The sequence below is a fragment of the Rhipicephalus microplus genome, chromosome X, assembly GCF_043290135.1.
Source record: "Rhipicephalus microplus isolate Deutch F79 chromosome X, USDA_Rmic, whole genome shotgun sequence".
NCBI classification, from domain to species: Eukaryota; Metazoa; Arthropoda; class Arachnida; order Ixodida; family Ixodidae; genus Rhipicephalus; species Rhipicephalus microplus.
The window spans coordinates 292,161,364-292,186,501 of NC_134710.1; the positions used below are offsets into that span (position 1 = coordinate 292,161,364).

The window sequence follows — 25,138 nt, forward strand, 5'->3', positions numbered from 1 at the left end:
CTGGATGTAGAGGGCCAGCATCCGAAAAGGAAGGGCCAACAGCAGCGTAGGACACAGAGGAGTTAGACTTAGAGGCATCTGTAAAAAACTCAGGACGTGTGTATTTGTGTTGAAGTTCCAAGAAGTATGTTCGAATATGGGCAATAGGCGCATGTTTAGTAACTTCTAGGAAGGACACATCGCAATCTATAGTCTGCCACTGCCAAGGTGGCGGGTATGCTACAGGAGCCATTAAACTGTGTTCGAGTGACACTCCAGTGTCCTCAGCTAGACCCTTCAGGCGAACTGAGAAGGGCTGCCTCATTGAAGGCCTGTTTTGGAAAAGAATGGAGCTCGACGAGTTATTAATAGTAGAGTATGAGGGGTGCCTCTTGTCTGCCTTCACCTTAAGGAAATATACAAAGGACATGTAGGTTCTTTGCAGATGAAGCGACCACTCATTTGACTCAACGTAAAGGCTTTCTACGGGGCTGGTGCGAAAAGCACCCGTAGAAAGGCGGATGCCGGAATGGTGCACGGGATCCAGCATCTTCAAAGCACTTTGAGTCGCAGACTGATAAACAATGGCCCCATAATCTAAGCGGGTGCGAATTAGGCTTCTATACAGGTTCATGAGGCATTTCCTGTCACTACCCCACGTAGTATGCGACAACACTTTTATAACATTCATGGCTTTTAAACATTTTGTTTTTAAATACTTTATGTGGGGTACGAAGGTCAACTTGTTGTCCACGATTAAGCCTAAGAATTTATGCTCGGCTTTGACGGACAGACGTTGCCCGTTCAGTCGAATGTCAGGTTCCGAGTGCATGCCTCTCTTTCGAGAGAACAAGACACACGTGCTTTTTTGTGGGTTAAGCCGAAATCCGTTTTCATCTGCCCATTTGGAGACCTTATTTAAACCCAGCTGAACCTGCCGCTCACACATGGCCAAGTTGCATGACTTAAAGCCAAGCTGAGCGTCGTCGACATATGTACAATAGAACATATTGCGGGGAATGGACAAGTGCAAAGAATTCATTTTAATAATAAAAAGTGTGCAACTAAGCACACCACCTTGTGGCACGCCTGTTTCCTGGATAAATGTTTGAGAGAGCACACTGCCCAGACGGACACGGAATGTCCGGTTTGACAGGTAACTTTCGATTATATGAAACATTCTTCCGTGCACGCCAAGGTGTGACAGGTCTCTTAGAATTCCGAAACGCCATGTTGTATCATAAGCCTTTTCGATATCGAGGAACACAGAGAGAAAATATTGTTTATGAACGAAGGCGTCTCTGATCTGTGCCTCGATACGAACAAGGTGGTCTGTGGTGGATCTACTTTCTCGAAACCCGCACTGAAATGGGTCGAGCAAATTATTTGTTTCAAGAAAATGTACAAGTCGGCAGTTTATCATTTTTTCGAAGACTTTGCACAAGCAGCTTGTAAGTGCTATAGGCCTATAACTCGAGGGTAAAGAAGGGTCCTTGCCCTCTTTCAAAATGGGAATAACAATAGCCTCTTTCCAGGCGGTAGGAATAGTGCCAGAAGACCAAATAGCATTGTACAAACAAAGTAGGGTTTTTCGGGTTTCGTTTGGTAGGTTTTTTAACATTTCATACATCACACGGTCAGAGCCTGGGGCAGAAGTACTGCAGGAGTTTAGAGATGTTCGGAGCTCAGCTAGACTGAAAGCTTGGTTATATGCCTCGTATCTAGTGCATTTGTGTTCGAGTTTCTGCTTTTCTATTCTTGTTCTGTATTTTTGGAAAGTGTCAGTATAGTGGGACGAGCTGGATACCTGTTCGAAGTGTGCACCGAGGAAGTTTGCCTGATATTCTTGAGTGTTTACGAGTGGAAGTGTGTGTACTTGTTTCCCTGCTATCCTACCGACCATGTTCCAGACTTTTGCCTCCTGTGTGTATGAATTGATCCCCGACAAAAACTTCTGCCAGCTTTCTCTTCTGGCCTGCCGACGCGTTCTCCTTCCTTGAGACTTTATTTTCTTGAACGTGTCAAGATTTTCCGCTGTTGGCGAGTTGCGCAGCAATCTCCATGCCCTGTTCTGTTCCTTTCGCGCATTACGACACTCCGTGTTCCACCATGGGACGTGTCGTTTGCCGGGCATTCCAGATGTTTGCGGTATGCACCTGGCTGCTGCGTCAGTTAGAAAAGCTGTGAAGTACTTCACAGCTTCATCTATGTCTAACCTACATATGTCTGTCCAACTCAAACGTGTAGTGTTGTGGAACTGTTCCCAGTCTGCTTTGTTCATCAGCCATTTGGGAACATGTAGAGGACATTCATATGTTGTTTGTGAACTCAACACTACAGGAAAATGGTCACTTCCATATAGATTATTTATGATTTTCCATTTCAGTAGGGGTAGGAGTGAAGGCGATACGATGCTGAGGTCTATAGACGAGTAAGTTTTGTTGGCAACGTTATAGTATGTTGGCTCTTTCCTATTCAACAAACAGGCACCGGAAGAGAAGAGAAATTGTTCAATGAGACGACCTCGTGCATCACAGCGAGAATCGCCCCAGAGTCCACTATGTGCATTTAGGTCGCCAAGAAGCAAATAGGGTTCAGGCAGTTCGTCTATTAAAGACTGAAATTCACGTCTTTCAAGACGGTGGTGGGGAGGTACATACAAAGAGCAAATGGTGACGAGTTTGTTTAAAAGTACCGCTCAAACAGCCACCGCCTCAAGGGATGTCTGGAGTGGTAAATGTGTACACGCTACTCCTTGGTTAACAATAATGGCTACGCCACCGGATGACGCCACAGCATCATCTCGGTCCTTTCGGTATATGACGTAAGCACGTAAAAAATTTGTATTGGAGGATTTTAGGTGTGTTTCCTGTACACACAGCACTTGAGGTGAGTGTTTGTATAAAAGCTCTTGGACGTCGTCGAGGTTTTTAAGCAGGCCTCTGACGTTCCAATGAATAATTTGTGTTTCCATATTGGAAGTAAAGTAGTGCTGTGTGTACGTTAAGGGAGTGACTTGTTTAAGGTGAAAGGTCAAGCTCAAGTAACAGGGCTATTATCAGGCCCTGTTATAAGCTTCTTAGTTCTCTTGGCGCGCTCCAGAGAGCCCCGCCGCTCTTTTGGCACCAAGGGTGCCGCCGTATCCATTGCCTCCTCGGAGGCACTGGATGCCCGCTCATGCGAGCTGGTTTTTCGAAGCTTGGGCCTCGCCTGGCGAGGTGAGGCCTTGAGACCCGAAGACCCTGGAGTCCCTGGTCTCTGATCGATAGTAGGCGGAGTAGACTCAACTACTGCCGCCTTGGGGGCAGGCGCCACAGCCAATGGCTCGCTCTGCGCAGGCCGAAGGAGTGGCGAGGGCTGGTGCGACACTGCCCCCTGGCGCGCCGCATCAGCATATGTGGGGCCATAAAATGGCGAGACTCTTTTTCTTGCTTCTTTAAATGTAATGTTTTCTTTTATCTTTAAAGTGATTATCTCTTTTTCTTTTTTCCAGAAAGAACAGGAACGCGAGTACGCGGCATGATTACCACCACAGTTCACGCAGTGTGCAGGTGCTTCGCAGTTGTCGGAGGCATGGCCCACGACTCCACATAGAGCACAAGTTTTCCGGCCACGACAGCTTTGAGAGCCGTGGCCATATCTCTGACATTGGAAGCAACGGCGGGGGTTAGGAATATATGGTCTCACGGATGTCTTTGTGTACCCAGTCTGAATAGTTTCCGGCAAATCGCTCGAAGCAAAGGTCAGTACTAAGTGTTTGGTTGGGATTTCCTTTTGATCTCTTCTGATCTTAATACGCTGTACGTTTGTCACGTTCTGGCTTTTCCATCCTTCCAGAAGTTCAGCTTCCGTCAGCTCAAGCAAATCTACGTCCGATACGACCCCGCGAGATGAGTTCATGGACCTGTGTGGCGTAATACTGATGGGTGTGTCTCCAAACGTTGTGATGGTGTTCAGTTTATCGAATTGGTCTTTGTCACGTATTTCAAGGAGTAGATCTCCACTGGCCATTTTGGTAACCTTGTACCCGGCACCGAGAGTTTCGGTTAAGCATCTAGAAACTACGAAGGGGGATACAGTTCTGGCTTGCTTGTTAGTTTTTTCGCAGTGTATAACGTGAAAATGAGGAAACATTTGTCTTGGCCGGATGAAAAAATTGATGTCTTCGGTGCGTACCCGCTTTGAGGAGGCACGATCACTGAGTAAAGGGAATGCTTTATGCATGCTAAGTGTATGTTGTTCAGCAGCGTTGGCGGCCACCCACCACGGAGCCCAACGAGGGGACGCTACAAGTTTGCGGATGCTGAAACCTGCAGACGCCAGCCGTACAACGCCACTATAACCCAATGCGCCTAGACCAAGGTAGGCTATTTGCACAGGGTTAACCCTTGCCGCCAGGAAAATTGGAAGTAAACAGAAGGGAGAAGTAGACAGGAAAGCTAAAAAAAGTAAGAAAGACGAAGATGTAGGGAGAGAGAGATAGGAAAAGGCGACTGCCGATTTCCCCTGGGTGGGTCAGCCCAGGGGTGCCGTCTACGTGAAGCCGGGGCCAAAGGGGTGTGTTGCCTCTGCCGGGGGGCCTTAAAGGTCCAATCACCCAGCGTCAGCTCAACCCCCAGGATTCCCTTTTCCCCGGACACGGCAAAGCCACGCACGGCTAGGCGTGGGAGGGAGCAGAAACTCCCCCGTTAGCTCGGGTCCGTGGTGTCGCTACACACCAAACGCCTACTTGCGCAGGCGCCCCTGCGGGGAATTCTAAAGTTCATTCAGTGGAGGGCAAAATGATAGCTGAAAGCCTTTGAAGGGGCCCTGAAACACTTTTTCATGTAACCATGGAATGAATTCATTAGAAGACCTTACTGCCTCACAAATGGAATGCCGCAAAAATTTTAAGAATCCGACCCGTGCGAGTAGAGTTAGAGATTTGCCGAACTCTGCAATTGCATTTTCTCTTCTCTCATCCTGACGAAAGCACCGGAAGCTAAGCAGGGAAGGATGGTAGGGGCAAAGAAAAACGTCACGTGCACCTCGTGACCTTGAGCACTTTTTTTTTTGATGCGCGACTTTTCAGTGTAATTGCGTGCACATGTGTGGATTAATCATGGCCTGCCACAGGGATCTCTGTAACGACCGAGCGCACCATGTTCAACTCAGCCAATGGCTGATAGATGGGCTTTTTAAGAGTCATTTTTGAGCGTCTTCCGTGATTTGTCGAGAAGAGAAAACAATTTTTAGCTGACTTCGACAATTTATTGTGAATACCAGGCCACGTATTGCGCTATAATATTTGGGAGCCTCTACTACTGATCGGCAGCGTTTTCTGACCATGCTCAAAAAGTGTTGCAGGGCACTTTTAATATCACTACCAAGCTTTGAAGGTTGCAATCACAGTGGTATGAATGCTAGTATGACCCTCACTTGTGGACCTATTCAATTAGGCATAGAGTGAACTTGTACTTGTTGTTTTGCAACATATAGCCCTCCGAAAAAAAAAAAAGTGACAGTTCTCACGCCATAGAATTCCCGGTTCTCAGGATCACAATTTCTAAATCAAGTAATGGTAGTGGGTGTAGTTGCATAAGCCCTGCCGATGGAGGACCATCAAAAGCGGGTGTTGTCAAGGCGACATAAAAAGTGTTCATGACTGGACTCCAACACAGATGGATACCTTAGCGAGGCTCAAGCAGCAGCGAAGCCAGGTCATTATGTTGATAGACGTGCTAGTTTCACTTCCAACATAGTTATATTAATATTAATAACACCAGCCAGTCAAAATTATTGGTGACACCCTTGGTAATACATTCTATTGTCTTCATATCAGCTCCACAGTTACCCAAAGATTGCAGGGTCAGTTCCTGCTAGCAGGAAGTTTTTTTTGTCCACTTCACCTCACATTTGATTGATTGATATGTGGAGGACCTTTATATGTGTGAGCCAACTCTGGCAATTTTTCGAGGTCAGTGGATCTCTGGGTACGTTTATTTGCACGTTTGTGCCATTCATGCCAAATCGCAGGTTGGAGAGTTTCCCAGATTCTTTTCAAATGAATTTTATAGCTTGCCTCGAAACACTCACCTCACCTGCCAGAATTAATGGCAACATTGTGTGTGTGTGACGTTGAGTTTTGCCTGTCAAAAGTGACGAACTTATGTCTTGTCTGCTATGAATTCTGTGGGTTTGGCAGGCGCTTCCTTGGTTGAGCGTGCGATTTTATTTTTCGTGTTAGTGGGCATGCGATAGGTGCCAAGTGGTGTTGCGTTGTGAGCCACACACGATTCACCATAACAGCCTAAGCATTTTAGCCGATCACTGCGAACGGCATGGACAGGTAGTGCCATCTGGCGGGCATTATGTGCAATCAGGCAGGTTCCTGCAACATCAGGCAAATCTTTACGTCACACGTAGAAGAGCATTCAGTTAGGTTTCAGTTTCGGTATTGCGGTTTTTCAGTAATTAAAAATTATTTTCAAATTTTTCGAGCATGTCAGTTATCTGGTGCGTGAAAAGACTGTCTAAGAAACATAAAAGCACCATTATCCTGACATGATCACAAATCGCCGGAGTTGGCCTTAAGCGCCACTCACCAGGCCCCATATCAAAATTTAGTTAGACAGTGGAAGTTGTTCGGTGTCCGAAGAGGAACATTTTGCTACAAAAAGTTTTTGAATAGGTTCATCGCGAGCGGAGAAAACGGGTTCTTTGAAGCGGCGCGAAACGAGGATGAGAGGAGGCGAGCTTGAAACCCTTGCCGCTCCTCCGCGTAGCCTTCGCAAGCCAAATCTCTTCCCCACCCTGTCAGGCAACCGACCAAGAGGTCACGTGCGTATGACGTGCCCAAACAAGTCCAACCCTCGAGCACGCGAGCGATGTTGCTTCGTTGACCAGCGTTATTTTGTGGTCTTCTGCCTGTTTCAGCGGGATGGTTTGGAAACGCTGGCTTAGACGCGGTAGAATAGATGAGCACAATGAGTGCGTGAACGCGTAAGAGCGTTCCACAGCGGTCGTCTACTCGATGCGCTGACTGCTGGTACACAAACGCATGCGAAACGCCGACACAGTAGCCCCGCTTATCATTGCAATTCAAGGGAGAAAAATGAAAAAAATATGCTCACATTCCCTTATTGCATCTCATTATTTATCTAGAGCTTTATTAATCTCTTCAAGCAACAAATTACATAAACTATGCATGCCGTGTTAAATAATTTTCGCCATGTCACATGCCACTGTTTGCGACGTCACAGCAGAGTCTTCTACATAGAGGACCAACGTCACTGCATTGCCGTGTACATAGGGCCATTCATACGCGCACGTCATGCCCTCAATCTCTGAACGCGCGCCAGCAGAAGGGAGGGGGAGCAGTGTTCATCTTGAAATTTGATTCATTTCCGCAGCGCGCAACGCTGAAAATTTTGGCAGACGTGATCTGAACGCCTCGTCTACGCATTGCACTTGTCAGCTCAAAATTATCAAACCTGGTGAGTGGCCCTTTAAGGTTCCAAAACCACCATATGATTATGAGAGACGCCGTAGTGGAGGGTTCCGGAAATTTCGACCACCTGGGGTTCTTTATCATCATCATCATCATCAGCCTGACTACGTCCACTGCAGGACAAAGGCCTCTCCCATGTTCCGCCAGTTAACCCGGTCCTGTGCTTGCTGCTTCCAATTTATACCCGCAAACTTCTTAATCTCATCTGCCCACCTAACTTTCTGTCTCCCCCTAACCCGCTTCCCTTCTCTGGGAATCCAGTCAGTTACCCTTAATGACCAGCGGTTATCCTGTCTACGCGCTACATGCCCTGCCCATGTCCATTTCTTCTTCTTGATTTCAGCTATGATATCCTTAACCCCCGTTTGTTCCCTAATCCACTCTGCTCTCTTCTTGTCTCTTAAGGTTACACCTACCATTTTTCTTTCCATTGCTCGCTGCGTCGTCCTCAATTTAAACTGAACCCTCTTTGTGAGTCTCCAGGTTTCTGCTCCGTAGCTAAGTACTGGCAAGATACAGCTGTTATATACCTTCCTCTTGAGGGATAGTGGCAATCTACCTGTCATAATTTGAGAGTGCTTGCCGAATGTACTCCACCCCATTCTTATTCTTCTAGTTACTTCAATCTCGTGGTTCGGCTCTGCGGTTATTACCTGCCCTAAGTAGACATACTCTTTTACAACTTCAAGTGCACTATTACCTATCTCGAAGCGCTGCTCTTTGCCGAGGTTGTTGTACATTACTTTCGTTTTCTGCAGATTAATTTTAAGACCCACTTTTCTGCTCTCCTTGTCTAACTCCGTAATCATGAGTTGCAATTCTTCCCCCGAGTTACTCAGCAATGCAATGTCATCGGCGAAGCGCAGGTTACTAAGGTATTCTCCATTGACTCTTATCCCTAACTGTTCCCATTCTAGGCTTCTGAAAACCTTCTGTAAGCACGCGGTAAACAGCATTGGGGAGAGTGCGGCGATGGCGTAGTGGTTAGAGCATCCTCCTCGCATGCAAGAGGTCCGTGGTTCGAATCCCGGTACCGCGCAGTTCCCAACCGGATTAAAAAAAAAAAAATCCGCGTGTTGATGGAACTGCATTAAGAGGCCTGGGGTGCGGCCTCACCGGCAAACACCGCCGAGAACGCACTCCCTCACCAGAGAAGGATTGGCCACCCTGGTGCAGTATCTGGCCACTACCTCCCACATGATTACGTCAAATAACTCACGGCCCTCAGTCCCCAGCAGCTGCGAAGCAACTGACCACGGCGGCGGTCAGATCTGCAACGCAGCAGAGGGTGCTAAGAATCTCTGGATCCGGACAGGCCGCCATTGGAACCTGAACTTGGCAACGTTTAACGCTAGAACCTTATCTAGTGAGGGAAGTCTAGCTGTACTATTCGAGGAGCTAGAGGGTGTTAAATGGGATATAATAGGGCTCAGTGAGGTTAGGAGGACAGATGAGGCCTATACGGTGCTACAGAATGGGCACGTCCTTTGCTACAGGGGCTTGGCAGACAGAAGAGAACTGGGAGTGGGGTTCCTCATTCACAGAAACATAGCTGGCAACATAGAGGAATACTATAGCATTAATGAAAGGGTGGTAGGTATCGTAATTAAACTGAATAAAAGATACAAGATGAAGGTAGTACAGGCTTACGCGCCTACATCCAGCCATGATGACGCTTCAGTTGAAAGCTTCTATGAAGACGTGGAATCGGCATTGAGTAAGGTAAAAACACAGTATACTATAGTGATGGGCGACTTTAATGCAAAGGTAGGGAAGAAGCAGGCTGGAGACCAGGCAGTAGGAGATTATGGCATCGGTACTAGAAACGCCAGAGGAGAGCTACTAGTAGAATTCGCAGAACGAAATAATTTACGGATTTTGAATACCTTCTACCGAAAACGAGAAAACCGCAAGTGGACATGGAGGAGCCCTAATGGCGAAAATAAGAACGAAATAGACTTTATAATGAGTGCACACCCTGGAATTGTGCAGGATGTGGAAGTGATTGGCAAGGTACGATGCAGTGACCATAGAATGGTACGGTCTCGAATTCGCCTAGACTTGAAGAAGGAACGACAGAACTTGATACGCAAGAAGCCAATCAATCAGCTAGCACTGAGAGGGAAAGTACAGGAATTCAGAGTGTCACTGCAGAACAGGTACTCGGCTCTCAGTGAGGAAACCAACCTTAGCGTAGATACAATGAATGATAATCTGACGAGTATCATTATGGAGTGTGCAGTGGAAGTTGGAGGCAGGGTAGTTAGACAGGACACTGGCAAGCTTTCACAGGAAACGAAGAACCTAATTAAGAAGCGTCAAATCATGAAAGTGTCAAGTACAACAGACAAAATAGAACTGGCAGAGCTTTCGAAGTTGATTAATAGACGTAAAGTATGCGATGTAAGAAGGTACAACATGGAGAGAATTGAACACGCTCTGAAAAACGGAGGAAGTGTCAAAGCACTGAAGAGGAAACTTGGGATAGGCAAAAGTCGGATGTATGCACTAAGGGACAAAGAAGGCAAAATAACTACCAATATGGATAGGATAGTTAAGATAGCGGAGGAGTTTTACAGGGATCTGTACAGTAGCCGAGACAACCATGACCTTAATACTATAAGAACTATCAGTAACCCAGATTACACCCCACCAGTAATGATAGAAGAAGTCAGAAAAGCTTTGGAGAGCATGCAAAGGGGCAAAGCGTCTGGTGAGGATCAGGTAACATCAGATCTGCTGAATGATGGAGGACAGATTGTGTTAGAAAAACTAGCCACCCTGTTTACGAGGTGTCTCCTGGCGGGAAGAGTACCAGAGTCTTGGAAGAACGCTAACATCATCTTAATACATAAGAAAGGAGATGACAAGGACTTGAAGAATTACAGGCCGATCAGCTTGCTCTCTGTAGTATACAAGCTATTTACAAAGGTAATTGCTAACAGAGTAAAGAAAACATTAGAATTCAATCAACCAAAGGAACAAGCAGGATTTCGAACAGGCTACTCAACAATTGACCACATTCATACTATCAATCAGGTAATAGAGAAATGCTCAGAGTATAACCAACCACTATACATAGCCTTCATAGATTACGAGAAGGCGTTTGATTCAGTAGAAATATCAGCCGTCATGCAAACACTGCGGAATCAGGGCGTAGATGAAGTATATATAAACATTCTGGAAGAAATCTACAGGGGATCAACTGCTACCATAGTGCTTCATAGAGAAAGCAACAGAATACCAATCAAGAAGGGTGTAAGGCAGGGGGACACAATTTCCCCAATGCTGTTTACCGCGTGCTTACAGAAGGGGTTCTTTAACGTGCACCCAAATCTGAGCACACGGGCCTACAACATTTATGCCTCCATCGGAAATGAAGCCGCCGAAGACGGGATTCGATCCCGCGACCTGCGGGTCAGCAGCCAAGTACCTTAACCACTAGACCACCGCGGTGGGGTGTTTACCTCACATTCAGATTGGTATCACTACAATACAGTTAAAACAGTACAACTAATGAACATATTTTATGGCATCATTATCTATTTGATTTCATTAGGATTATACACCACAGCAATATAAATTTGATATGCCATTTGTTATAACGCAATTATGTGACATGTTGGACACTACAGGATTTGCGCAACACCTTGATATATGTTAAAAAATCTTCTTGATTTATGGGACTATTATGTGCAATACTGAAGGAAAGCTGATTACAATCAACTGCCGATTTTTCGGACCTTCTAGGGAGCAAAAAACCGTCCAAAAATTCGGGCAGTCTGAAAAAATGAATGCAAGAAAAAAAAGTGCATTATTTCACTGATAATTTTCAATGCAAGCAAAAAAAAAATGCACCACTTTGCTAATATTTCTCAATGCAAGCAAAAAACGCACCATTTCATTGATATTTCTCGGATCAAGAGGGTCAAGGTCGAAGTACTAGACTTCCAGAACTCTGCCAAAGCATCAGTGGGGTGGCTCTGAAAAGAGCCGTTAAAAAAAAATGCATGCAGCCGACACCAGGTGCCGTCAGGGCAGCCGGTGTTAGAGCTGCAGTGGCTTGAAAAACTTGTTGATCCTTGTTTGAACGGCGTTCAGCTTGCATGTGGTCACGTTCACCTTGATCTGAGCAAGGGTCATGTCATCACTGTACACCGATGACAGCGTCATCAATTCTCGCATCGATTCGGCGGTCGTAGGTGGCGCAGGCGTTGGTTCCTCTTTTTAGACATCGGAGTCGTCTGAGTCCACCATAACCTGACTATTTCGTCATCGGTTAGCTCTGCGCAGAAGTCGAGCTCGTTGTCAGCATCGATGAACCACTCAAAAGTTATTTTCGTGGGCATGGAAGCACCACCAGAGAGGAGGTCGTTTATAATACCGTCCATGAGAGGGCACAAGTCAGTCACGCTGCCAATTTCTTCAGACAAGTCTGCTGCCTCTGTGTCGAGTACGAAGCCCGCGTGGTGAAAGCAGTTGCGAAGCGTGTCAACAAAAGAGTTTGCTGACGAGCGTCGAAGCACCTAGGCTTAGCGTTGCAGAGCACACTTCACTCGATCGCACAACCACGCACTAGGCTAGCTAAACACCATGTGGGCTGCGTAAACAAAATGGCGTGACGGCAGGCGACGGTGCCTCGGGTACTCCAGAGGTGGCGCTGGTAAAAATTCAAGATAGCCAGCGTGGCCAGACCAAATCAGTGTGTGACGGTTAGTTGTAGTTCGAAGTGGTGAAACGCTTCGCGAAAGCGCTGCACGGGAAGCCAGAGTGGCACGCACAAGCACAAGCGCTAAAGCGAAAGGAACTTTATTGGCACTAAAAAATTTCCGGGTGGATAGTTTCGATTGTCAGCAAAGCACCCTTGCACGATAAACACGGCCAGTGTTAGAATCTCGGAGGCCGTGCGTGTTTCTCCGCTAACGATCAATGAGTCCAAGCAACAGATGCCACCACAGTAGACCGACGCACTCATTTATGCGATCGTAATTGCGTGTGACACAGTTGTGGTGGTTTCCACTGGAGGTCAGTGGTAGTTCCCGACCTTCCGTCACGTCAAAAAGTCCGGAAAATTGGACTCCGGGGGGTTCGAGCGTCTGAAATTTCAGGCTTCCTTATACATTGATTCTATGGGCCTCGTGGCAATGCCGCGAAGATGTCCGAATTATCAGGCATGTCCGAAAATTCGGGTGTCCAAAAAATCGGCAGTTGACTGTATTATGTAGTCCTCAGAGTCTTTCGAATCTCTCTATCTGCGTATTACTAATATGTTTCCCAATAGCAGTACTGTGTACACATTTTATTGATAAAGTTTGCAGGGCTGTTCATGGTCATTTTAACTGAGATATAGAAGCCTCAATGTGCTTCTGACAAAATAACAAAGGTTACAAAACCGCATATGTGTTCCCTGAACTTCCTGCGACATTACTGTGCCTATTCACTTAAATACTGCTTACATGAAATGTAGCTGGATATTGGGATGCACCAGAAATGGTAAATGTTTAGTATTCTGGATCAGTTCTATTATGCCAAAACTTCTGATAAAAAGAGATGTAATACCCTAGAAACGTACTACATTATTTCTTTACTTACTGTGCACAGGTCTGAATTATGTTTATCTCCGTTTCTTAGGTTTGATTATGTCATATACTACTGCCTGCTCTAAAATATTATAAAATTTTCCTCAATTTGATCCTGATAACATGCAGGAAATAATGCAGTGTAATAGCCCTTGCATATTACATATTTGCCTGAACAAAAGTGCAGTGGAAAATAAGAAAGTACTACAATAAACTCTCAGTTGTACGAACATCGGTCTTATGAATACTTCAGAATAACAAACAAAATTCTCAGCTGTTTCCTTATACATTCTATGCATAAATCTTTCAATTAAATGAACTTCTATAGTTGTATGAACTTAATGTGCAGACCCAGGCTTATTTTTTGGATCCATTTAAAGATTTTATGTGCTCTGCAATACTCGTGTAGTCTATGCATGCCGTTCCCAAATTTCCGATCCATTGGCGATGGTAGGAGCAACATTGATTGAGCATGCACCGCCGCCGAGGCAAAGTGACCATGCGGGAGACGAAAATGAGCCTCGTGTGCTTCATTACCTGCACAGAGCTATCAGATCTGAAAGTGATTTCCAATGTTCATCCAAAACTGAAAGAAAAGTGCGAATAAGAAGGTGTTACGGCTGAGGTGTATGCATGTGGGAGGTTAAATTGAGGACGACGCAGCGAGCAATGGAAAGGAAAATGGTAGGTGTAACCTTAAGAGACAAGAAGAGGGCAGAGTGGATCAGGGAACAAACCGGGGTTAAGGATATCATAGTTGAAATCATGAAGAGAAAATGGACATGGACCGGGCATGTAGTGCATCATTTTTGAGGCAGCAGCTGTGGCAAGTGGTTCTTGGATCTCATTCTGATTGCTTCCTACTTGCTCTGCAGCTATCTGGATACAGCTGTCTTCAGGGAACGTGTGCGGCTCATCAACTGTCAAGTCCAGTGGCCTGTGAATCGCCTACATTCACGACGTCATCATTCGAAAGAGGGCGCCTACTACCGTGACGTCACAAGGATAAATAACGACGCTTCCCGTGGAAATGCATCATTTTCGAGGCGGCTGCTGTGGCAAGTGGTTCTTGGATCCCATTATGAATGCTTCCTACTTGCTCTACAGGTTGGTGTCCTTGTTTTCTGCTCACGTTAGTGTGTTCCCTTTTACCGCAGCTGCTGCCTCCCAGTTCGTGTTTATCTTAGTTTGTGTATTTGCTATCGTTTGTGTATTTGCTATCGTTTGTGTATTTGCTGTCATGCCAACCAACGTAGAATTGGCCAAAAAAATTGAAGCACTTGAGTCTTTGGTTCGCTCTAGTCTCGATACCCTTGCAAATGAACTAACAGCTAAAATTAAAGAAAAGCTAGCACAGGATGGACTCGGGGAACATGCGTCCCTCAGTGATAGTGTTCAATTTCTGTGTGACAGTTTCGACTCTATCAAAACAAAGCAGGATGAATTGAAACTAGCTAACAAGGAACTAGTTGCGCAAAATGAGGCACTGACTAGAAGGGTTGCGGAGTCGGAGCAATACTCGAGGCTCAATAATGTTGAAATCAAGGGCGTTCCGGTCACTTAGGGTGAGGACTATGCGGCCATTGTGATGCAGATTGGCGAAGCTATTCAGTGTCCTGTCACGCCCAGCAACTTTGACACAATTCATCGCATTTCAACGAAATTAGATGAAAAGAACATTGTTGCACGGTTCTGCTGTGAAAAGAAAAACGACTTTGTTCGCAAAGCGCGTAAGACCCGTCCGAACACTTATGATGTTGACTTCTCCGGTAGCTCAAGTAAGGCAATCTATGCCAATGATCACCTGTCTCCAGAGAACGAAAGATTGTTTGCTAAGGCCCTAACTCTGAAAAAAGCGCACAAATGGCAATTTCTGTGGACAGACAATTGCCAGATCAACGCCCGGAAGTCTGGTGATGGCAGAGTATATCGCATTATCAAAGACAGTGATCTTAGCATCTTTTCATAGCCACTGAGTCCTACGCCCATTTTTGTGCTGAACACTCGTTCACTTTCATCTTATCATCATGGCTTTGCTATCCCCTGACAAGGCTAAACATATGCTAGATGATAACAATCGCTCCTTGGTTCATTTCAACGCGCGTAGCCTCCGCAAAAATTCGGATAATATTTATAACTTTATAGATTCACTCGCACATTCTTTCTCCATCATTTGCATCTCTTAAACATGGCTCTGCACTTATGACGTCAATCTGTTCGGCCCGCCGTACGCGGCCCGCCATCGTACGAAGCTGAGTACTGTCACCGTTGTTCAGGCAGCTATGGTGGCTCAGCAATATTTATCGCCCCAGATCTGTCCTACACCCGCCGACAAGATCTTTCCTTAGGCATCTCGCATAGCGAATCCGTGTGGATTGAATTAGATAATTCTTTTTAAAACGATAATAACAAAGTTATTCTGGGGTGTATTTACCGTTCGCCTTCTTCGAATATGAGGAATTTCATTTCTCGCCTAGATACCATTCTGCATCAGTTATCATCTGAAGGCAAGCGCGTTGTCTTAGTTGGAGACATCAACATCAACTTGCTAACACAGACAATTGTGCATGCACAGAATATAATGACTGCTTCAGTGGATACGGTTTTGAGTCTCTCATTTCATCTCCTACTAGATGTCCTATGTCTGGTGCTGCTTCATTGCTTGATCATGCCATCTGTAATTTCTCGCCCTCTCCCTCTGCAGGAGTAATTGATGTGAACATCACTGATCATTATCCCATATTTCTTGCTTTCAATGTCGTGAAGCAATTTGATCCACCTATGCGTGTTACTTCCGTACTTGACCAGGAATTGTTTTTCAATGCCATTATTAAAACTGATTGGTCCAGTGTTACGTTCTTATGCAATGTAGATCAGGCATTCAACAAGTTTTCTTCCCTTTTCCTTAAAGCCGTAGAAGAATGTACTAAAACAGTCAAATGTAAAAAGAGCTACAAATATCCTAAGAACCCATGGTTATCTGAGCGACTGCTAAAAAGTATGCGTAAAAAAGATAACCTGTACAGAAAAGTCAAAAGACAACCATTTAACACTGCTTTAGCTTCACGCTATGAAAAATATTCGAATGTTCTTTCGTGTCTCTTGAAAAATGCCAAGAAAAAATATTATGATGACCAAATATCTTGTGAAAAAAAACAACTCTAAAAGACAATGGCAACTCTTAAATGATTTTTTAAATCAATCAATACATAGTTCACCTTTGCAGAAAGTCGCATATAAAGGCATTACACATGATAACTCTGAAAGTGTTGCTGATGTTTTTAGTAATTATTTTTTTGAAATTTTTAGTGAAAAACATAGCAGTTCTTGCTGTAATCTACAATGTTCTAATCATTCTTTTTTTCTTTTCCCCGTGAGCCCTGATGATGTTTCTACAGCAATCAAAAGTCTCAAAGAAACCGGCCCTGGTAGAGATAAAATCTCAGCACGACACTTAAAACTTGCAGTAGACATTATTTCTGAACCACTTTCTATAATTATAAACCTTGCGTTCAAGCACGGCAGTTTCCTTACTTCTCTAAAGATAGCTAAAGTCCTTCCAATTTTTAAAAAAAGTGACAAGCAATCTACTAACTGTTGCCCCATCTGTATTCTTTCTTCCCTGAGCAGTCATTGAAAAACTATTAATAACTCGGCTAAACAAGTACCTTAATAAATTTAATATACTGAAGCCCTGTCAATTTGGCTTTCGCGCTGGAAGTTCTACTAACCTTGCTATTCTTTCCCTATCAGAGTTCATCAAACACTCCATAGATGCAGGATTTGTAGTAGGGTCAGTTTTCTTAGACTTCACAAAGGCATTCGATACCATTAATCATCTCATTTTATCCAAGAAACTCGAATCATTTGATATTACAGGTCCATCCATCAAATTTTTAAATAGTTACCTCCTTAACAGAAAGCATACTGTTTACATATCGGGCTCATTTTCTTCTACGAAAACAATAAATCAAGGGGTTCCTCAAGGGTCATTACTGGGTCCGTTACTTTTTTTTACCTTACATTAATGACCTTCCCGACATTATACACATGGCTCACAGCGTTTTATATGCTGATGATACTACCATTTCCATTGCTGATAGATGTATTGACAACGTCACTAATAAATTAAATGCTGTACTTTGTAGCGTGTCAAAATGGTGACAGGAAAATTTCTCAATTATTAATCCGAATAAATCTAAGTTTATGGTTTTTAGATCAGCTCAATGCAAGTTAACTTCCTCACCACAGCTCACAGTTGACTCTCATTTGATTAATATCAGCGACAGTGTATCTTTTCTTGGCGTTCACCCCGACGCTAACCTTAACTTCGCTCTACATATTGCTCACATTAGAAAAACGGCAGCATTCGGCATTCGTGCATTACTCAAAGCTCACTCATATATCTCGGATGAGATTAAGAAGTTTGTAAATATAAAATGGCAGCAGAAAGCACAGGACCGAGTTGACTGGCAGATCATGGGAGAGGGCTTTGTCCTGCAGTGGACGTAGTCAGGCTGATGATGATGATGGCCGAGGCTGATTCAAACCCTGTATCTCTAGCCGAGGCTTTAAGATATTAGAATGTTGCGAGACTTCGTGTCAAAGCAGCAAGCTGTGCCACAGGCTGGGCACAGAAGCGTAAACTCTCTGGACAGCTTTTTCTTTTCTAGTGCTTTAAGGGCACCAGTCCAAATGAAAACAAGAAATTGCAGAACACAAGTAAATTACACTGCACCCGTTTTACTTGATTTCTGCTGTGCCCAATTGTTTTGTATTTTGGTGACTATTCAGTTTAGTGAATTTCAAGTTAGCTGAACTATTTCTTTGGGTCCCTTGAAATTCACTCAAATGAGAGTTCAATTTACTAACATGATTGTTGCACATGTGTTATCAGCACTTAAAATTGTTTTTATGAGTGTAAAAAAGGTTGATAGCAAAAAAAAAAGGTGGTGAAATTTTCTTTGCACATAAAAGCTGTGTACACATTCTTAACTGCACTAAAAAATGTAGCAAAGTTCCAATTGTCAGATTATTACAACTCAATGATTGCACCAGTATTGCAATAATCAGGTTATGTGGACTTTATTGCCAGCAATTTCAGTAACCAGTGAGAGGGCAATAGTAGCTCTGCATAAATGGTTATATGACAATCTCATGTAACAAGGCCTAATGACTCAATATTAATGAGAACTAATAGATAATGCCAAGAGAAGTATAGGGGATGTTATTATTAAAAGCAATTGTAATGGAAATGTGGAGCAAGAAAAGTGGATAAAAAAATGACTTGCCACCGGCAGGATCTGAACCTGCGACTTTCAAATAATGCGTCCGGTGCTCTACCACTGAGCCAGGCGGCGGTCATTTCTTTGTCTACTGTATAGAGCAAATATGTGCACTAAACATGGGAGCGTCAATGAGCGCCGCCTGTTGCCATTGCGGCATAAATTCAGTTTTGAAAATGAAGTGGTCCCTTTCATAGATAACAAAAAAAGGCCATTAGTATGGTGAAAGAACAGTGAACTAACTTTGGCAACCTCCGTGTTGCTTGTCCAAGTTGGTTGTCAAAAGGCTTGAAACTTAAATGCCGAAAAGTTGTAAACCAGTGAAAAAACATGTTGTTAAACTGTATTATAAGGTGAGAAGCTGCATAAGTATTCTAGGGAACACTAAGGGAAATGCTCGTTCAGGCAGGGTGATGGTTCCCACCTCCAGAAATCCAAACATAGGTCACGACTACTGAAAGCAGATGTGTGTAAACCCAAAAAAAACCTTAAAAAAGAAAGACGGGGTCACACATCCAGTCATTCCAGCGTCAATGCTTTACATGATGTCAATGAGTATGCGATGTCAAGCTCAGGATAAAAATGACAAAAAAATTTTTTCACTAGATCCTGAACATCACACAATGACATCATTACTGTTATACTTTTGGATCAGTATTCAAGCAGGGTTATTTCAGCTGTCTATTTCTTCATTACAACTATTCTTTTGGCTTTGACCAAATGCAGAAATAGAGCTGAATATATAATGCACTGATGTAGCCTGATGAGTGTTTCCCTTCAGATGTCCTAAAACAGGAGGGAGGCAAGTAGAACAAACACAACAGCCAAGCACATGCCAAGCAAGGTTAGGTCAATGAAAGCCTTTCTTATTCCCCCCCCCCCCCCCCCCCTGAAAAGATAAACTAACCGTGAGACCGGTGGCCATAAGCTCTTCTGGCACCAACTCGGGCTTGAACTCTGCTTTGGTGATCCATGCGCAACGCCTGTTAGTTGGCAGCGCATTCACAATGATGTCACCATTATCTGCAGAAGACAGAAGAGCAACAAATGAAGACTTGTGGTCCTGAGGCAATATATGGGCTAAAAGAACTCACTAAAACCAGTGGCAGATGCAGTTCTTGTAGCCAGGCGCTCACTGAGGGGCACAGCAACCGATTCCAGCCTATGTGTGACTGTAGGTGCTACGTGGTTGCTAACAACCTGTGGCTCAGCTGATGCCCGGGGCTTGAGCCTGGCTGGTGCAGGCGGGCAGACAGCCACAGGTGGTACAGAGAAGCTGGCAGAAGCTGGAGGCCTGGGTGGAGCCAAGGGTCCCAGGTCCGTCCGCAACTCAGCAGGAGAAGGCACTGCAAATGACAGGAATCCCATTCAGTACAAGTGGAAAGACTTACCAACAGCTTCTCCCAATGAGTACAAGGGCAATGGGTAAGCTATGAAAACAAGCCGACCATGTGAATGGTAACATAAGAACAGTGTGATGTGCTGATTTGAGTACACTCTAGTCCGAGCTAAGCGGCTCCCAATATGAACATTAACATCCTGATTCCCAATTATCTGACATTTTCATCACATTCACTTCTGAGTCACGAAATCTACCTGGCCCTTGTTTTCTTGTGCTACTGCCATTAAAAGCTAGCTCAAGAGTTTATATCTAAATACACTAGAACAGATTAACTTTCTCAGCAACCACAGAGAAACATTCTAAGCCAGTGCTATTTGATTAAATTTGCTGATATTATGAAAAGGGTTAAAATCTAGAAAATGCACTACTTTTTTATTTTGGCTGCTAATTCTTTAATTATTCAAAAGTGAAAATCTTGAACAATTATGTAAAGTCGTTAGTGAAAACAAGTTTGCCCTTCACATGTCTAAGTCACTTCTCTTGTATACATCAGTTGATGCTTAGCTCATTGAGACAATATCAAAATGCATAATCTTGCTTGGCATCTATACAAGTTGGTCAAGCTGATGCACGACAAAGCTAGTACACACCAGATACTCACAAAGCCCAGACTTTAGAAACAACAGTTGTGTTTCACTTTTTGTCCTGCATCATGCATATCCTGTCCGATTAGAGACCATAGCTGGTACATGGAACCATCATACGCTAGCACCGCACTGTGGCAGTTGACACATTCAAAGTGGCAGTTGACACATTCAAGTGGCAGTTGACACTTGAATGTGTCAACTGACAAGTGGCAGTTGACACATTCAAAAAATCAAAGAAAGAAAGAAAAGCCAAGGCCAGAATGTGCACCGATGTAACTTCATGCCACTTTGTTATCCTCGCACTGCATAGGTTCCAGTGCGAGGACAAAAGAGAGAAAGCACTCAAGGCCTGCGGGAAATCTCTAACTTCGCTTCTACTTGATAGATCCAAGAAGCTATTGCCAAAAGAGATCTGCGTGTCAATAAACTCCTATCATGGGGTCATTCGGTGCTGTTACGAAAGTGCGACACCAACACGGTCCCGAAGGCGCCACTGCTCCGAACTCCACCGCCAAGGTCACCAGCCGTTAGGTACTGTGTGTTACTCAGCTCGCGACTGCTTCTGCGCAGAGCTGATAGACGAGCGGACGAGACGACGGTGAGTTAAGGCAAGTGTTATGTACAGCATAGAAATAGAGGCGTTACATATTCGGCACTGGGGGCCGACAGCTTAGGGACTCGAAGAGCCGAGATGTCTTTTCTCATGCATACGTCGGTCGGCTTCTCTCTGACGCATAGATCAACTGCTAGCGACGCGACGCTTCGCTTTTTTTATAGGCAACCGGGTGAATTTTTTCCGTCACCAACGTCCAACCAGAAGCGCCGCTGGCCGTTATGTCAGAACCCTCTAATGGGAATTCGCCACTGGGCTGCGTCATTGCCCGGGGTTGCACCTAAGGACGAGTAATGTTGCCACGCATTGCGTAAGACTCGCCAGACTGGAAGGCGCCGATTGCTTCATCGGGCTCGCGGGCTGAGGGAGCTTGCTGCACGTTGTGTAAGAAAGACCGCCGCCACCGCTTGATGACGTCGTTGAGTTGATTGCGTCAGGCGGGCTCGATCGCTGGCCTTGACACAGATTGCCTTTGCAAAGGCGTTGACGCTCGGTGTGGACTCCAAGGCATAACAGCACCCTCCCCCCCCCCACACACACACACACCAGACAATGCACGAGAAAGACGAGCTGCTTCCACGTGGCTCGGATGTCGGGCGCGCTCGTTCTTCAGGTCCCTCCAGGTTTGCCTCCAGGGCCATGGGGACACTGTAGCTCCAGACTCAGTTCTGTGAACACATCCCCTTCTTGAGGACGGATCCCAGCTCCACTGGCTTGTCGCCACAACTTGTAGGCCTGCTTCGCTCATCTCTTCTGACGATTTTCGGTCTCAGCACTTGTCGATGGTTCTGCAGCTTGTCAAGAATGGTTCAACAACAGACAACACACAACACAAGCAAGTGCCCTCGGTTACCCGACAGAACACCAGACAAAGTATAGTACAACATATACCTAGCTACGTGTCTATCGGAATTTCGTTCCCTCTACATCAAGAGGCACATGTGGGACACAAGACTCTTAAAATGAGAACTCAAATTTTTACACGTACAACAACGTAATGAAGTAGAATACAACATAAAGTTGGCCCCTTGATATCACTCTGGACGAGAGTGCTCAGCTAAGGCCGTGATGAGGACAAAATTTTGCCCCAAATCGCCAGAGAGAAACCGAAAGATGGAGAAGGTACTAACTAAAACGCATGGCTCAATGCGTCTGCATTAGCGTTTAGCTTTCCTTTTTTTTTAGCGAACGTCAAAGTTGTGCTGTTGGAGTATCATGCTCCCCCTCAGTAACCAGCCACTTTTAGGCGACATGTTATTTAACCAGGTTAGAGGACAGTGGTCCGTTTCGAGCCCAAACTTCGAACCGCAGACATAACAGGCTAGCTTTTGAACCGTCCACACGAGGCAAATGCATTCCTTTTCAGAGGTGCTGCATGTCTCTTCCCTGCCGCTGAGTTTTCAACTTAAATACAAAACAGGCTTTTCATTACCAGCACTATCTTCCTGGCACAATATAGCTCCCATGCCGCGATCATTCACGTCGCATTGAATCGGATATCTCCTAGAAAAATCGGGTGCCATGAGATCGGGCTTTTTGCTTAGGGCCTGTTTCAGCTGCAAAATGCATTCTCCTTTTCTGAGTCCCATACTACTTTAACCGGCTCGGACTTTCGAAGTGCGTCAGTTAGAGGGCTGGCAATGCTAGAGTAGTTTTGCACGTAATGCTGATAGTATCCAGCTAGGCCCAAGAATGCCCTTATCTCAGATTTTGTGGTTGGTCGTGGATAATTCACGATGGCGGCTACCTTAATTTCTGAAGGTCTACACCGGTCACGCCCCACAACGTGTCCCAGGTAAGACACCTCGCCGCACCCTAAGCGACATTTAGTAGGTTTCACGGTAAGACCAGCTTCTTTCAACCTGTTCAGCATGACTCATAAATGCTTGACATGTTCTTCCCAGTTGTCTGAGAAGATGGCGACATTGTCAAGATACGGCAGAGCGAACTTAGAGTGGCCATTAAGAAGATAGTTCATTAAGCCTGAAAAACAAAAAGGCGCATTTTTTAATCCAAAGCTCAGCTTAAGTCGACGATACTTTCCGAATGCAGAAACGAATGTGGCATAGCGGCTAGCGTGCTCTGAAAGGGGGACTTGCCAATACCCTCGCAAGAGGTCTAACGTGGAAATATAGCTAGACTGTGACACAGTTTCTACCCTTTCCTCTAGGTTTGGTATCGGGTAAGTTTGGTCTCGAGTTATAGCGTTAAAACACCGATAATCAATGCATGGCCTCGGATCTTTTCCCAGCACTTGAACCAATATTAGAGGGGATGTATAGTCACTCTCGCCCGGTACTATGACTCCCAACTCCAGCATTTTATCGATCTCCTCTTTCATGATCTGCTTTTGCACAGGGGAACATCGATATGGCTTGCTACAGATTGGCTCCTCACAAGTTAGCTCGATATTGTGTTCAATCACTGTCATGTTTCCAAGACGGTCCGAAAACACGTCTTCAAACTTGGAAACAATCTTTCTCAGGTCCTCCTTCTGGACTTCACTTAACCAAGGCTCTAGGTTCAACTGCTCCAAGATTACCTCCTATCCCCTTTCGATTACATCACTAGAGGTCAAAATTTCTGCTCCCTCTTCCTCTGAAGCATTCAAAAGCAGATTTACGACCGCTTGACGTTGAACATACGGTTTTATCAAGTTACTGTGGTAAATTTTGTTCGGCTGCATTCCTAATTTCACTTCATAATTGGTATAAGAAAGCTTCGATATTACTTAGGCAGGACCTTCCCAATGAACTTCAAGCTTGTTCTTTTTGGACGGCCGCAGCAGCATTACCTGACTACCTACATCAAAGGTGCGCTTCTTCGCCGATTTTTCGTAGTACTTTTTTGACAACGCTTGTGCAGCCTTCATGTGGCTTTTCACAAGATCTTTCGTTTTTCCAAGCCTCTGAAGGAGGTCTAGAATATAGGCAACTACATTAGGGTCCTCATTGAATCCCTCCCAGGACTCGCGTAGCATTCGCAATGGTGTTCTCAAACTCCTGCCATACACAAGCTGTGCAGGGCTAAAACCAGTGCTCTCATGAGGAGCTGATCTCAAAACGAACATAGCGGGAGAAATACACACTTCCCAGTGGCATTTGTGCTCGTAGCAAAGAGCTCTCAGTATCTGTTTTAGAACAGAATGCATACGCTTTATTGGATTAGATTGCGAGTGATGGATTGAGCTGTGCACTACTTTTATTCTACATTTATCCAAAAAGGTAGAGGTAAGGCAGCTGGTGAAGACACTACCATTGTCGCATTGGATTTCAGAAGGAAATTTGACGCGTGCAAATATAGATAGCAGTGCATCCACGACATGCGGGGAATTGAGCTCCTTAAGTGGTATCGCTTCCGAAAATTTTGTGCCAACACATAGGGCTGTCAGGATGTACCGACAACCTTGCCTTGACTCTGGCAATGGCCCGACGATATCAATTACTAGGCGCCGAAAAGGTTCTGTGATAATTGGCACAAGCTTCATGGGTGCCTTCCACTTGTCCGTGGATTTCCCTGCTCTCTGACAAGTGTTGCATGAGCGTACAAGGTCTTCGATATCCTTCTAGCATTTCAACCAATAAAAATCAAGGGAAACTCTAGCCTTGGTCTTTTTTATGCCGAGATGCCCTGCCTACGCGTTTTCATGCGCCAGTTTCAATAGTTGGCGACGATACTTTTGTGGCACCAAGAGCTGCTCATGCTTGCTACCTTGCACATTTGTGTAGCTCCAATCAGGAACCCTGCCTTCTCAAAAAACGAAACATTCTTTTTCATCTTTCTCAAGTTTACGCTTTCCATTATTGCTTTAATCGAGAGGTCTCCACGCTGCTCTCGAATGAGCGTTTCTCGATCAACCCTCAACAGCTCACTCTAACTTTCCGCTACAGGCGAAAGCGTTGCACCCCTCTCGCTCTGACTCAATGGCGCCATGTCGTCTCCTCCGCCGACAGAGACCACGCCAGTCGCTTCGGCGACAAGCCTCTCGAGTGACTGCTCAAATGACTCACACAGAGAATTTCGTGTCTGAGGTTCCGTCGCCTCGCCGCCAAGGTCACACAGATCAGCAGCTTTTGCACTTGGTAATAAGGGCTGCAGCGCGAGCACGAAGGTGCTAGAAGAAATGTGAAATGAAAGGCGAGGCCAAATAGCCGTTCTTCTTTGCACTCGGTGCTTCACCACATTGAACAAGATCAAGTTCCTG

The 25,138-nt window shown here is 45.0% G+C and overlaps 1 protein-coding gene across 3 annotated transcripts in view; it reads right to left on the minus strand.

Annotated features, from left to right (window-relative positions):
• Positions 1-25,138, minus strand: part of LOC119161409 (uncharacterized) — a 72,622-nt gene that overhangs the window by 34,304 nt on the left and 13,180 nt on the right. For all 3 annotated transcript variants that reach the window (XM_075879329.1, XM_075879328.1, XM_037413864.2), the window contains exons 3-4: positions 19,427-19,678; positions 19,240-19,355 (exon numbers count right to left, since the gene is read on the minus strand). In XM_075879329.1, coding sequence (XP_075735444.1) covers positions 19,240-19,355; positions 19,427-19,678 — 368 coding nt within the window. The remainder of the gene's footprint in view (positions 1-19,239; positions 19,356-19,426; positions 19,679-25,138) is intronic.